Below are 15,654 nucleotides of genomic sequence, written 5' to 3' on the forward strand. Positions count from 1 at the left end.
ACTGCATCACTGTACCGCCCCATTGTTTCATTCTGTTACACAGTATGTAAACTTTGTGGAAATCTTATTATTTAAAAAGTTATCATTTTTATTGATTAATTGCATCTACCAGATTATCTGTTATTACATAATCCCTGTTTGCCGTGTCTTTGTTGGATTTCATGGCAAAGGTGACATACAGCAGAGACTGAATCCTGTCTCACCTGTAACTCTGGCCATTGCTGCCTCCATGTCTGTCCTAATATGAGAAACAACAGGACAGAAGACCAGGATGATGTTGCTGCTCTCTGCACTGCAGAGCTCTATCCGCAGCTTCAGCTTTTGCATGAAGGTCTCATGAGTATTGAAAATTTCTCCGGTGACCAGCACGTGGACTTTCACTGTGGAAGATGTTAAAAATTCAAAAGAAGTATTTTGCTTGCACTATCTGTGCTATCTTTGCACCTCTCTTTGGAATTATCTATACATTCCTTGGCAAAAGAAATTGGCCAAAGCTTCATGTTGTGAATTTTGGGTTTGGCCCATTTTTTTGCCCAGGAGTGTTTGTGTGTGTTCCTGCTGCTGTACACACCAGAATATCCCCCGGGGATCAATAAAGTCAGTCTTTATTATAACCTTAAAAAGAATTACAACTGTTATGAACAGGAAGAATACCTGAAAGCTTTCAACAGATATGTATCAAACTTGAGAGGAACTGGACAGCTTAAGTAAAAAGGCGTAATTCAGCGTCTTTGGGTTTAGGGTTAACCAGCAGAATACTCCATATGAAGGAATCACTGAATTTTCTGTAAAATATTTGCCATTATGAGTCAGCTGCAGCACAGAGGCAGCACTTTATTTAGACAATCGCACTGGAAGTGATGGGGAATAATCTGGTCAAACTAGGAAGTTTTACAAGCATATAAAATAAAATTTCACTGACAGCGTTACGTGAAATTAAAAAAATCATATTAGACCTACTTTGAATGACAAAACAAATTTATTTGATTACCAATATTTACTTTATAGGCTTTTATACGTTAATTTACTTTATAGACTTAATATGCTACAACCATATAAAACTTGCTCACGTTTTGTTCTGGCTTCCGCCTGTTCGGGTAGCACACTCATGTTTCTGAGAAAAGTGATTCCAAAGTGAATCTTTACTCACTGAAACAGTTTCACCACATTGTTGTTCTTGCTCTACATTGTTGTCATCTATACGTTTGATAAGAATAGTACACTTGTATGATTTATCAGCTTCCTTTGTGAAATACTTTGCGAATTCCATCTCGGCCAATTTATGTAACAGTCTTGATAATTGTACAGATGAATTCTGGGTAGATTTGGGCACGCCTCAGAATTGTAGTGTGAGTGGTATCGGAGCGAAACTGGAGCGAGACAAAGCGACCACTCCAGCCTTAATTAAAAAACCGCTCCGCGCTCTGACCAAATTCCGCCCGCTCCGCTCCTCGCTCATGCTCCATTCCACTCCGCTCACATGCTCTGAATTTCAAACTATTCTCTCTGCCTAAGACTGGTCACATTAACCTTCTGGCAGTGGCCCAGTGGATAGACTGAAATGCCTTCACTGTTTCCAGCAGTAAAGCAGGATTGCTGTATCTACCCCTGCAGTCTGAATTCAATGTTTTCTATCTCACAGAAATTATAAGTTATAAAAAACGAAGTGCTACATTTCCTCCATACTGCAGCATTGCCTTTCACTGCCGGTACGTATTTTAGGATGAGCAGATATAATGCGGTTTGCGTATAGTGTAAAGATTGTGCTCATGGCCATCTGTCCGCTTATCAGAATGGTCAGCGTCTGTGGGTCTGGGGGGTCCTGCTGTGAAAAAGTGTAGAATTTACTCAGGCCCCTAAACACCCTTTTAGAGCTTTTGTGTGGCCTTTTGCCGTCCTTGGCAGCTATCGGCTTCTGCTCTAGACCTGAGTGGGTGCAAACAACACTGAACTGTAGGACCTCCGGGGCATGACCTTCACACAAGACCATTAGATCTGGGTAAGAACATACATAGTAACATCTCTGTGCTGTAGGTTTTATTTCAGTTGTTCCTGATTCTGCCAGAACAGTCCCTATGGCAGTGTTTGTTAGTCCAGTCCTCGGGGATCCAAGACAGTCCACACATTTGCTCCCTCCCAGTTCCCAACACGGCAGAACCAGGTATTTGGTGATCTTGACTGGCTGGGAGCTGGGAATGATTAAAAATGCCAGCTGTCTGCGGATCCCCAAGGACTGGGTTGAGAAACACTGCCCTGGCTTATACACTCTCTCTGTGGGAAATTCTCCTTACTTTTGCAAGTAAAATTGCAGAGAGGCAAGTGTCTGTATGAATGCAGAGTTCACTCAGGCCCCAAGACACCCTTTACCTCCAAATGAGCCAGTGGAATGATCCATTGGTGATACAATCATCTTCTGATCAGATTCACTCTCCTCTCCAGCAGGATCAGTGTCATTCCTAGGAACCTCACTGTCACTGGTGATGTTTGACCTTTTGCCATCCTGGGCAGCCATCGGCTTCTCCTCCATATCCACGTTGGTGTGATCAACATTGGACTGTAGGACCTCCGGGGCATGATCTTCACAAAAGATTATTAGATCTGGGTAAGAACATACATAATAACATCTCTGTGTTGTAGAATTTATTTCAGTTGTCCCTGATTCTGCTGAAACGGTCCCTATAGCAGTGTTTGTTAATCCAGTCCTCGGGGATCCAAGACAGTCCACATATTTGCTCCCTCCCAGATCCCAACACACCTGAACCTGGTATTTGGTGTTCTTGATTGGCTAGGAGCTGAGAAAGAGTTAAAAATACCAGCTGTCTGTGAGTCCACAATGACTGGACTGAGAAACACTGTCCTAGCTTATACACTCACTCTGTGGAAAATTCTCCTTAATTTTAGAAGTTAAACTGCAGCAGTGCCAAATATAACATTCACTTGAAAGGTCAAAGAATTAGTACTTATGATCCGGTTATTTGTATACATTGTGCTCATAGCCACCTGTCCACTGGTCAGAGAGAGATCCCAACACAGCAGAACCAGGTATTTGGTGATCTTGACTGGCTAGGAGCTGGGAAGGATTAAAAATGCCAGCTGTCTGCGGATCCCCAAGGACTGGGTTGAGAAACACTGCCCTGGTTTTTACACTCTCTCTGTGGGAAATTCTCCTTAATGAATGCAGAGTTCACTCAGGCTCCAAGACACCATTTACCTCCAGATGAGCCAGTGAAATGATCCATTGGTGATGCAATCATCTTCTGATCAGATTCACTCTCCTCTCCAGCAGGATCAGTGCCCGTCCTAGGAACCTCACTGTCACTGGTGATGTTTGGCCTTTTGCCATCCTGGGCAGCCATCGGCTTCTCCTCCATATCCACGTTGGTGTGATCAACATTGGACTGTTGGACCTCCAGGGCATGATCTTCACACAAGATTATTAGATCTGGGTAAGAACATACATAATAACATCTAGGGCTGCAACAACTAATCGATTTAATCGATTAAAATCGATTATTAAAATAGTTGTCAACTAATTTAATAATCGATTAGTTGGGTCTACGTTATTATACACATAAGTACAGTGGCAACCTCCTAATTTGGGAGCAGTAAGCTAACCAAAGCCGCGGTGGCAGTAAAGTACCATTAAGCTGGATGCCGACCGCCATAAAAGAAAAAAGTAAATGCACATAAACGCCATTTACGCACCTTTTAAATTTACAAAACAGCTTTTACTCACCTTTTTAAGATCACTAATGTTAATGATATAGTTACCCACCGTTTTTACTGCTGTGCATATAGTTTACCCACCTTAAATTTCTTGTTACCACTACACCACTGCTTCATTTCTTCACGATAGAAATTTATAGTAATATCAAATGTTGTAGTACTCAAGACCAGTTTTTGAAGGTCTCGATCTTGTCTTTGAAGCAGCCGCATTTGTACTCGTTCTTGTCAAGGACTCGGGATTTTATTTCGAGACCATAACTCTGAGAATATTCTTATTAATGAGCCGTTTACTGTCGGATTGGATAACTAATAACTGCAACCAATGGCGTTACTGCCGGCCGCGTTACCCGCCCCGTCCCTTCACACACGCACATGTGTTTAAATGAACGCAGGGGAAGTCGTGGTTGTCAACACAATCAGCTATTATGGGGCTAGAAATGCTGCTACATACAGTATACCACAACGTGTTTACCCTACCATTCTATTAGGTGGGCGCCCCAAGTTAATTTTATTTAATTTCATTTTCTATATAGCTCCAGATCGCAACAGAAGTCATTTAAGGCTACCTTTCCGATAGAACAGGTTTATATCTTGTCCTTTTATTAAACAAACTAAATAGCCTTATATTATTTATCTTATTTACAGTTCATCACTGTAGTATGCTGAAACAACCGGACACGTTTTAAAACAAAATTTGCCACCTGCCGTTCACGGGCACCAATCGTCTTATTTGCGTTGCTCAGTAATTTTTAGCGTAAGATGCGGAAAAGGCTTTTTCTTCGCAATAAATGTTTACTTTATTTGTCCGTAATAAATGCAGACATACTCGCTGGCGTGCTCTCTCCCCCTGTCATATATGTGTATCAACATTAAATAACATTAGACAATTCTTTAATAATATTCTTAGTAGCAGCAGCGGTAGTCTGTGCTTTTACATTAAAAAACTGGAGTACTGAATACATTATCTAAAGCACCATGCTGGTTGCACTTTATAAAACAAGATTTTCATTACGTTGATTCAGCTGCTACAAATTATTAATTTTTTTTGTATACTCTTAATGTAGCATACATTTGTTTTTTATGTGAGTTGCTGGAAACAACTTTTGTACAAAGACAGACTGGGTTATTAAAAATTGCTGGAAATCAAATTGTTTTTTTGCCCCCCCCCCCCCAATCCGATTAATCGAAAAAGTAATCGACAGATTAATCGATTATCAAAATAATCGTTAGTTGCAGCCCTAATAACATCTCTGTGCTGTAGAATTTATTTCAGTTCTCCCTGATTCTGCTGAAACGGTCCCTATAGCAGTGTTTGTTAATCCAGTCCTCGGGGATCCCAGGCAGTCCACATATTTGCTCCCTCCCAGTTCCCAACAAAGCTGTATCTGGTATTTGGTGTTCTTGATTGGCTAGGAGCTGAGAAAGAGTTAAGAATGCCAGCTGTCTGTGGGTCCACAACTACTGGACTGAGAAACACTGTCCTAGCTTATACACTCACTCTGTGGAAAATTCTCCTTAATTTTAGAAGTTAAACTGCAGCAGTGCCAAACATAACATTTACTTGAAAGGTCAAAGAATTAGTACTTATGATCCGGTTATTTGTATACATTGTGCTCATAGCCACCTGTCCACTGGTCAGAAAGGCAAGTGTCTGTATCCATGTAGAGTTCACTCAGTCCCCAAGACACCCTTTACCTCCAGATGAACCAGTGGAATGTTCCATTGGTGATACAATCGTCTTCTGATCAGATTCACTCTCCTCTCCAGCAGGATCAGTGCCCTTCCCAGGAATGGCGTTGTCATTGGTGATCTTTTTAATAAGTAATTGGCACAAAAGCAAAATAAACTATATGTAAGTACTTTGGCTTTATTACAATAATCATAAGATACTGAGAATGTGAACTTGTGCGTGAGCTTTAAAGGTACTGATGCCCCTTTTTACCTTTGGGCACCTGCTGCTCACAAAGACTCAGCACAGTCCTGATTATTTTTGTGGGTGAGGTTGTGACTGACGAGAAAAGTGTTTCAGTAATTCCTATACTAGAGGTGAGATGGCAGAAAACATGCAAGTTTATACAAAGGGTCCATTCTATGAAATTTCCTATGACTTTAAGGATATATTTTTTAGCATTTACTGTAAAAAGGATAGTTACTATGACTACAATGTAGTATTTTGTTACTTAACGAGGTTTACCTGTAAAAAGACATCGATGAGACCCATGATATGTCTTCTGAGCTGAAAATTACATTCACCTGGCAGGAGTTCATTAAGATCCTCCATTGTTAATGTGAGAATATCTGTACCATAGGGAACCGCCTCTGAAGGGGAAAAATATTACACTGGAAAACAGATTTTGCTACGAGTAAAAAGAGCTGTTTTATACTAAATTGATTGTGCTGATTCCAATTCTGAGCTCAGAATTAGCCTAGCAGGTGTGTATCTTAAGTTATACAAAAATGCATGCAACTTATATGCGTAAAGATCATAGGAATCTATTGTTTGACTGCTGACATCAGTAGGTCTGCTAGCCATTGAATGAACACTTCCCAGAAACTATTTCACAGACAAGTTTGGGCAGGTCAGCATGCAGAAATCAGCACTGCTGAGTCCGCAATGACTATACTATTCAACACACAACTGGAACATTTGTGGTGACCTGAAAGTAATATCGCTTCTCCTTGGTTTACAATTGGGTTACACAAAAACATGTGCTTCTTGTGCGTGTGGAATAGTTCTGATGACAAAAATCATTACCAAAAGAGACACTGGCCTCCTAGAACTGAACACACAGTTGGCCGGTACAATGTACAGCATAAGTCATTGGTCGATCCACAGAAAGTTTACCTTCCTCCACTCCATATAAAACTGGGCCTTATGAAAATTTGTTGTATCAATTGATCATGATGGAAATGCTTTTCAGTACCTACAGGAGAAATTTGGATCAAGAAAAACTGATGCCACACTGAAAGCAGGAATTTTTGTCAGACCCGAAATTCGCGAAGTCATTCGTGATACCACTTTCACAACATTACTCAACCCACTTGAACTTGCTGTTTGGGATGCATTTGTGCTAGTAGTGCAAAACTTTCTGGGAAACGAGCGAGCTGAAAACTATGTTTAACTCGTTAACAACATGCTGACAGCATATCAGAAACTCGGTAGCCGGATGTCTCTAAAAATGCACTTTTTACACTCCCATCTGGATTTATTTCCACGAAATTTGGGTGATGTAAGCGATCGACATGGAGAGAGATTACATCAAGATATTTCGCTCATGGAAACAAGATATCAAGGCCACTTTAATCCCAACATGATGGGCGACTACTGTTGGTTTCTACAACGGGATACTACTACTATCCACAAACGCAAAAGCAAATGCTTTAAGCACTTTAAACACAAGGCCTATTCAATAAGCCAAAGTTCAATCTTTAGAAGTTTTGTTACTCTGAATGCATCAATGGGATGATGATGATGTACCAAGTTTTAGTTTTGCGTAATGTACGGATCAATTTTTAAACGAGTTGACTTAACTTTAAATCCTGACGTGCTACAATAAATCTGACTTCAGATTTGGAATCAGCGCACTCGATTTAGTATAAGACAGATAAATTTTGCCGAGTAGCAGAATTTCTTTTTTTTATTTTGTTGTCCTGTGTTATGAGCAGTTCAAAAAAATAGGGGTGTATTAGGGGTGTAACGATACACCAAAGGCACGATTCGGTTCGGTTCACGGTTTTGGAGCTTCGGTTCGGTTCGGTTCACGGTTTTGGAGCCTCGGTTCGGTTCGGTTCACGGTTTTGGAGCCTCGGTTCGGTTCGGTTCGCGGTTTTGGAGCCTCGGTTCGGTTCGGTTCGGTTTCTGTTTGCTGTGGGTTAGGGTTGATGTCATCTTAACAGCAATGCTAAGGAACAATAGATTCACTTAATAACAAGAACAACTAAACTTTTTCTTTATTAACTTTGCCATCACATTTTTAGTACAGTCAGGATACCTGAGTAAACAACAAAAATTAAATAAATACCTCCAATATAGACTAGTCAGAAAAAAACAATTCTAATACTAACTTTAGAATATAATATTTAGAACAAAATTTAGAACAAAAGCTCATCATTACTAATACAATTTAATCAAATGTGATAAAATAAAGATGTGTTTAAATTGGTTAAATTAGTTAGAGACAAGTGACGTCAACCTCAACAATGGGCAGCAGGGGGCGTGAGAGTACCGCGGTACACCACGAGAGTTTCGCGACGTATCGTGGTTGGTGTATCGCGATATTTCGGTTCGGTTTGTAATATCGTTACACCCCTAATATGTATCTCTGTAGCTGGTCTAATTGTCACAAATTTCATCCATCAACCATCTACTATGACTGCTTAAGCAATAGATACTGCAGGACGTCTGAGGTACAAGGCAGGAAACTCAATGGGCAGGATGTCTGTCTGTTACAGGGGACTGTACAGTACACTGTCAGTGTACACTGACATCCGCATATTTGGCTGCAAACAAAATAACTATATACCCCTTAGCAAGGGAGACCATTGCTGCATATTTACAGCAGAACATTTAGAAATAAGTACAGCCTACGTTTTAACGATGTAGCAAGGACTCAACCAGGGCTGGACTGGGACCAAAAAATGGTCCTGGCATTTTTTGGTCATGGCGGCTCATTATGATTATTTATACGATATGCGAAAGCACATGACATACCAGAGGATATATGTGCACGTTGTGTCATTTCAGAAATTAAAATAAAGCAGTATTGTAAATAAAGCTAGTGTCATTTCTCTGGTTACCTATTAATGATAAATCATCCATTTCAGCAAAGCAAAGTTTTACTAATATTACATGATAATAATAACTGTACGCTGTAACACCTGAAAACTGTAACTTTATGGCTAAAATACCACTGGACACCAAATCTACTCATAGCATTATTTAAAAATGAAGGCTATAAAGGCAATTCTCTCTCTCATACACACACAGTTTGTGCAGAAAACTGTAGTTTTGTACACAAATAACACATATCTCTATAGGCTAATATTATTATGCATGTTTTAAGTCTGACTGAATAAGTCTTATAATAATTTCCTATATTGAGCATTTACACACTTTTGGCCCAGATACTATTTAGTGATGATGTGTCTCTAATAATTTTTTATCATTTTAAAATTGTATTAATTCTAACTCTTCTAACTTTTTTCTTATTTTACGTTTTCTGTTTTAATTCACTGTTTATTATTATTATTATTACACACATCCCAAAACAATGTCATTGTTAACTGGGACTGTGTGCAAGCTTACGTGTAGGCAACCCCCATACCCCCCCACCCCTCACTTGCTCTCGCTCTCTCTCTCTCTCACACACACACACACACACACTCCAGCCCTTTGCACTCCCTACATGAAACGTCCCTCTTCATTAATATTTCGGCTACTTTTTGCCGGGCTGGACAGTAGCTAATCTGACCTCTTCCTCAATCTTTCCCTGGGCCACGTCTATCTCCTCATCCTCCTCCTCCGACGTATCTCCCTGAATCGCTATTTCTGTCTCCTTCTCCGGCCCTGCATCAGCTGTTGCAGCAGTAAAACTTGTGGTGGCAAACATATCGGTAAGTTTTGCGCATTTTGCTGCGTCCACTTTAAGGCTTTTTTGCCTTTTCTCTCTGAGCTTTTCTGCGCGCCCCTTACGCTTTTTTGGGTTGTCCATAGCCACTCCTCTCTCCAGCTCAAATGGCAAAATTTGATAACCATGGTTAAAAAGGGAGGGGCGGGCCGAGGAGGTCTGAGAGATTTCATTGGATTATCCCAATGTCCTTCAATAAAATCAACCAATGGGACGTCGCGGTAGATAAAAAATATTTATAATGTGCCCGGTACGCCAGATGGCCAGTCCAGCCCTGGACTCAACAGCGAGAAAGATGAAACCTGGTGGTCCCAAGTTCATTTCCTGTCTCTACTCCACCCCCTGCTGACCATAAAGACGTTTGTTTCTGTGTGTGTGTTTTTTTTTTATTAAGTCTGTTTAATATATTATAACAGACAACCTTTCAACGTTATATCCCGTTTCAGACTTACCACGTAGTATGTGCGCAGCTTCTTCAGAAATGAACTTGATATGTTCAAACAGATTCTGCACATCCATCTGTTAAATTTAAAGTGAAAACATTTCGCCACGTTCCACGGTTATATATGGTACACTTTTCATAGCCTTTAGTTCTTCAAATTGTCGTGACACAATAAATGTAGTTTTTAGAACAAAATACAGATGGTTGTGTGTTACTGTGATATTATTAATGGGCTACGTAGCTTCAAACCAAGTCTGTACAGATATTTCGATAGTTTCGACCTAATGCAGTTTACACTAAATTTAAATTGTGTATTACTAGCCTACTTTTAAATCCCGTGATTCCGTTTCGATTTAATGGCATTTAAGTTTAGTTTACAAAAATAATTCAAACGCTAAATCTGCGCTGTTCATTTACAGCAGTCTAACACTGCTTTGTTATTATATAATCCATGATGGCGATGCTTACCCGGTTGCCCATGATTATTGTGTTTTATTTGATCTTTCTCTCCACGCAAGAAGTCGAAGAATAATGTTTCCTAACGCTGAGTGAACGTGATGTTAATCATATCGCTCAGATTTCACTGTATAACCAAAAACGAAAGTTAACTGACTGTTCGGGTGCCACGTGTCCGACATGACGTACTTTCTTTAGTAAGTTCATACTTGGGAAGCCAAAAAACGCAATGAAAAGCGCAAAGCGTTGTACTGCGTCTTTTTTTTCGCATGCATTTTCCATCTCACGTTTGTCCACAATCTTGTTCTTATATAATTTTGCGTTGCGGTAGCCGTTTGTTTGATTGTCCCTAGTGTTTGTGTGGAAAAGAGGGAGTAAAAAAACGCATACAAACATTTTGGAATCCGTTTGTATCCATTTTTCATTGACATCAATGGGAGTGCGCAGTGCAAAGAAAAGCATGCAGCAGTGCGTTTTCAAAATGCACTGCATCGCAGCGCATTAGTGGGAGAGAACATCAAACATAATCTCTAGGTAATACACGTATGGCAAGCCACATTGTCTTTTATTAGCGTAAGGCTCCTTACAACTTAATTCTTACTAATAAGAACAATGCAATTTTATTAATAAGAATACGAATTCAAGATATCCACAATGCAATTCTTATTAGTAAAAGTGATCATTTTTACTAGTAAGAATCGTATTTTTATTAGTAACAATTCATATTATATAGCTATATTATTCAATTTTTACTAGCCATATATTCCAATTGACTTCCATTTTATATTTGCCTCACATATCCTGAATTCCTCTCCTGGAGCCGACACCTTATCATGGTGGAGGGGTTTGCGTGTTCCAATGGTCCCAGGAGCTAAGTTGCCTGGGGCTTTATGCCCCTGGTAGGGTCACCCAAGGCAAACAGGTCCTGGGTGAGGAACCAGACGAAGTGCAGCTCACAAGACCCCTTATGATGAGAAATAACATGGATCCACGTTTTCCCTTGCCTGGACGCAGGTCACCGGCCCCCCCTGGAGCCAGGCCTGGGGGTGGGGCTCGATGGCGAGCGCCTAGTGGCCAGGCCTGCACCCATGGGGCCTGGTCGGGCACAGCCCGAACAAGGCACGTGGGTCCCCCCTCCAATGGGCTCACCACCTGTAGGAGGGGCCATAGGGGTCGGGTGCAGTGTGAGTTGGGCAGTGGCCGAAGGCGGGGACCTTGGCAGTCCGATCCTCGGCTGCAGAAGCTAGCTCTAGGGACATGGAATGTCACCTCTCTGGTGGGGAAGGAGCCTGAGCTGGTGCGCGAGGTTGTGAGGTTTGGACTAGTCGGGCTCACCTTGACGCACGGCTTGGGCTCATGGAGCCAGTCTCATTGAGAGGGGTTGGACCCTCTTCCAATTCAATGCATTATTTATAGTGCTTTGCAAGCTTTACTTACCACTGATAATTGCCCCAAGTTCATTGAATTGAATTGGATTGTTAGGGCTGTGAATCAATTAAAAATGGCAATACATTACTTGAGGGGATACAAATAATCTATTAACCAATAACTAAAAGAAGACGAAATATTTGTTTCTACTTTTCTCCCATTTGGGTATCAAAATGCTGCTTGCATTATCATGAGTTTTGCTGGTGAAAGTCACACATAAATCAACGATGCCTGAAGAAGCTTTGGTTTTATCAGCAATATCAGCAAACTGCTGGATAAAGCATATATGTCTGCTCTGTCCTGGTCCTCTAAAGCAGGGATTCCCAAACTGTTTTCCTGGGGACTCAAAAGGAAGAGAAGTCATCTATCTGGAGCCCAAACCCAAAATATGTCATGAAATACCATTAGATGTTATTGATATAAAAAGAAAAAACATCAAGAACCAAACAATATTCTTCAAATAAGCCTTTAAAAAAATGGTTTTAATTGTATTGATGACAGGTAATGTGGGTGGCACAGTGGTTAGCACTGTTGTGTCACACCTCTGGGAACAGGGTTCGAGTCTCTGCCATGGCTGCATGAGTGTGAAGTTTGCATGATCTCCCCATGTTGTTGTGGGGTTTCCGCTGGGTTCTCCGGTTTCCCCCCGCAGTCCAACAACATGCTGCAGTTAATTGGCATTACCAAATTGCCCGTATGTGTGAATGTGCCCTGTGATGGGTTGGTGCCTCATCTTGGGTTGTTCTCTGCCTTGTCCCCGTAGCCTCTGGGATAGGCTCCAGACCCCCTGCAACTCTGAATAGGACAATTGGTTACAGAAAATGGATGGGTAAATAATGCCCCCCTCTATAAACCCCTCCTTCATCTTTTAAAACACACACACACACTGGAACACCTGACATAACACTGAAAATGCAGATTTTTGGAATCAAAACATAACATTGAACAATTATAACATCCTGCGCGTTTCCTCACCTCCCCCTCCACCCTGTCGCACTGGGAACACAGGAAAGACAAGGATACCCAAGTGCTGGAGAGAGAGTATTTATTATAGGAAACAGGCAACCAGAAATGGAACTGATAAGCCAAAGACGTACCTGGGGTCACGGTGTTAGATGGGGTGAATCCAGGGAAGTCAATCCTACAGGTACACAGGAGACAAGGAGCAGGAGCATGGGGTAGAGCAGGTGGAAGAGTAGGACGAGATCAGGTGGGGCAGGAAATGAACCAGAACAGACACTTAAATACACAGCTAACAAGACACCATACAGGACAGATGAGAATCATAACCATTGCCGCGTGTGGCATTAATTAAATAGTACTGGAGACTAGGGAAAATTGACAAGCACTAAGGGTTAACTAAAGCAAGGAAAACTGAGTAAACCAGGGACAAGGAGAAAAGACAAGGAACCAACTGAAATACAAAAAAACACCAAAAACAAAAAAGCACTAATAACTAATAACAATGGGGAAAACTAAACAAAACAAAGGAGGCTTGTTCCTAGCCAGCTTTGAACCCACAACTTAATATCAATATAAAACTAACACACACATGAAAAAAATCACACATATAAAAGCAATAAACAATAAATAAATTTCAATCCCATACTCCAAATCAAGAGCAGATGTCGTGCCTTCTGAGCGGGGAAGCAGGAGCCGGAACTGACGAATTGGGGAAATGAGGGACTTATTAGGAATTGGCACAATTATGGAAACAGATAACCTGATAGCAAACCGACGTCAACGACAGGACTGGGGAAAGACTAACTGGGAAGCACTTAAATACACAGGACTGATTAACAACGAGAAACAGCTGGTAACATGGGGATTCCACACGAGGTAGATGAGGGGGGCATGGCATATGAGAGTATCGGACGAGCGGGGCATGACCGCAGACACACATGCACCACCTTCAAGTCTTGCTATAATTTCCTTGTTAAGTTCTACAGTTACTCTCATTACTTTCCTCTTTGGTTTGCTGCTATCACTGCTTAGTTTCTTAGGGGCCGTGATTTCTGTATTATTTCTGTATATAGATAAAGCACAAAAAATTCACACCAAACAAAGAAACACAGCTTTCGCACAGCGAACTTGGTCGAGAGGCACCGCAATTCTATGAGCGATTCATATACATAAGCATCCCAATAGGTCCATTTGTCTTTGTGTCAGCCCATCAGAGACGTGTCTCGATCCATACAGGTTTTAGCAGGTCTGTTTTGTTTTGTCATGTTCTGAGTTTTTGGTCAAATTGTAGTTAGATTTTTCTTGACCGTCCCATTCGAGATCCGAATTGGTGGAATTGAAGGCGTGTTGAAAAAAATTCAACAGACCCGATCAGTGTCCAAGTTGATCGAGTTAAGAGGCGTTCGAGTTCCAAGGTTCCACTGTATATGCAAATGGCTCTTGCCAGTGAACTTTGCGTACTGTAATGTAGAGCCTTGCAATGTTGAAACTGGTGTCTTTTACATGAATAAGTATCAGTTTGCTAATGAAAGATGCTCATTGCTGCTATCATTCAGCATCGTGGAGCTCAGGAGCATACTCACACTGACATTTTGACAAAATATCTGTCAATATTGGTTAAAACAATGCTGATTTGCTTTTCGTGACTAATTCATTGGTGGAATTATTTCCTTTTGACACACGATTTAATTGTTTTGGGTAAGTTACACGCTTTTGCAGATAAACCATAGTGTTGTGCTATATGCATGAATTGTTTTCAGAAATGCTCTTATAGTCTTGAGAATGTTAAATATGTTTCATGGAATGTGCCAAAGCAATCAAGAATGAATACATGTAATGCAATTGTCAGAAAGGTTCCTTCAATGGTGAATTATAAGGGAAATATTTCCAAAGTAGATGTTTTATTGGATGACAAAATTATAAACTGCTTGTCACCAGCCACACAACCACGTTTCTTTACCGACTGCAATGCATGCTGCCTGTGATGACATCCCAGCAGATTGTTGTAGAGGATGGGAGGCATGCAAGAAGATTTTTTTCCTTGTTGTATTGCACAGGAGAATATCAGATATGATGTAGATGAGAATATGTGGTCAAACCAGCAGGAGTAGCAAGGCAAGAATTAGCCTTTCCAACATAACTACCTAACATACTGTGTACATTTTAACTTTAACATATATTTATATCATATTATATTTATAACATATTATATATTTTTCAAAGCTTCCAGGTAACCTCCGGATACCCCACCCATTCATTTATGTCCATTGTAGTGGACATGTTGTTTTTGCATCTATCTTTTCACTGATGTAAGGAAACATATGTATTCCTGGTGTACACTAAAGAGGACATGCTGTGAAATTAAAAATAAAAATAAATTAAAAAAAATCTAAATTGTAAGATGTCTTATTTCCTCCAAAGACAAATAACCTAAATTGAAGGACACTTTTTTCCTTGGGTCTCAGGAGGATGAGAAATGATAGTGAAGGAAGCTGAGCAACAATTGATCAGTTGTAATTCTTAAAATACTTCCATAATATGTTTTCATGTTGACAACATGACTAAATATTTTGACTGGGATGTCCATAGGCAATGATTCAGAGATATCACACTTCGGTGGCATTGACTAAATGGCTGACAAAAAAAAAATGCATTTTGAAAAATAAATGAAAGGTTTTGAATGAAGTACTTTATTGTGCTGCAGTGTGCAAACTGATTTGAGAAATGCACAAGCAATTGAGAGATCATCAAGACAGTTTATAGAAATTGTCCAAAGCAACTGAGAAAAGCTGTAAAAAAAATCAATGTGGTGTTTTCTCTATTCCTTTAGGTAATTAACTAATAGTATACATATAATATACTGTACATTAATGTATGATGTTGCTGCCATGTTCTTAATATTAATTTTGCTTGAAATATCACTAACCTGCTTTCTGGAATATCCCCTGTAGTTATGAACTGATAATAAATAAAATCATCCATACCTCTTTTTTGACCAAACAATAGTCTTTG

General features: G+C 40.4%; 1 protein-coding gene across 1 annotated transcript in view; it reads right to left on the minus strand.

Moving 5' to 3' along the window:
- The window catches only part of LOC111834255 (uncharacterized), a 72,207-nt gene extending 61,777 nt beyond the window's left edge, over positions 1–10,430 (minus strand). Inside the window, exons 1-7 of the mRNA XM_072702475.1 lie at positions 10,264–10,430; positions 9,806–9,872; positions 5,921–6,045; positions 5,422–5,536; positions 3,212–3,442; positions 2,368–2,577; positions 204–380 (exon numbers count right to left, since the gene is read on the minus strand). Coding sequence (XP_072558576.1) covers positions 204–380; positions 2,368–2,577; positions 3,212–3,442; positions 5,422–5,536; positions 5,921–6,045; positions 9,806–9,872; positions 10,264–10,275 — 937 coding nt within the window. The 5' untranslated portion in view covers positions 10,276–10,430. The remainder of the gene's footprint in view (positions 1–203; positions 381–2,367; positions 2,578–3,211; positions 3,443–5,421; positions 5,537–5,920; positions 6,046–9,805; positions 9,873–10,263) is intronic.
- Positions 10,431–15,654: the final 5,224 nt, after the last annotated feature.

The sequence above is a fragment of the Paramormyrops kingsleyae genome, chromosome 19 (assembly GCF_048594095.1).
Source record: "Paramormyrops kingsleyae isolate MSU_618 chromosome 19, PKINGS_0.4, whole genome shotgun sequence".
NCBI classification, from domain to species: Eukaryota; Metazoa; Chordata; class Actinopteri; order Osteoglossiformes; family Mormyridae; genus Paramormyrops; species Paramormyrops kingsleyae.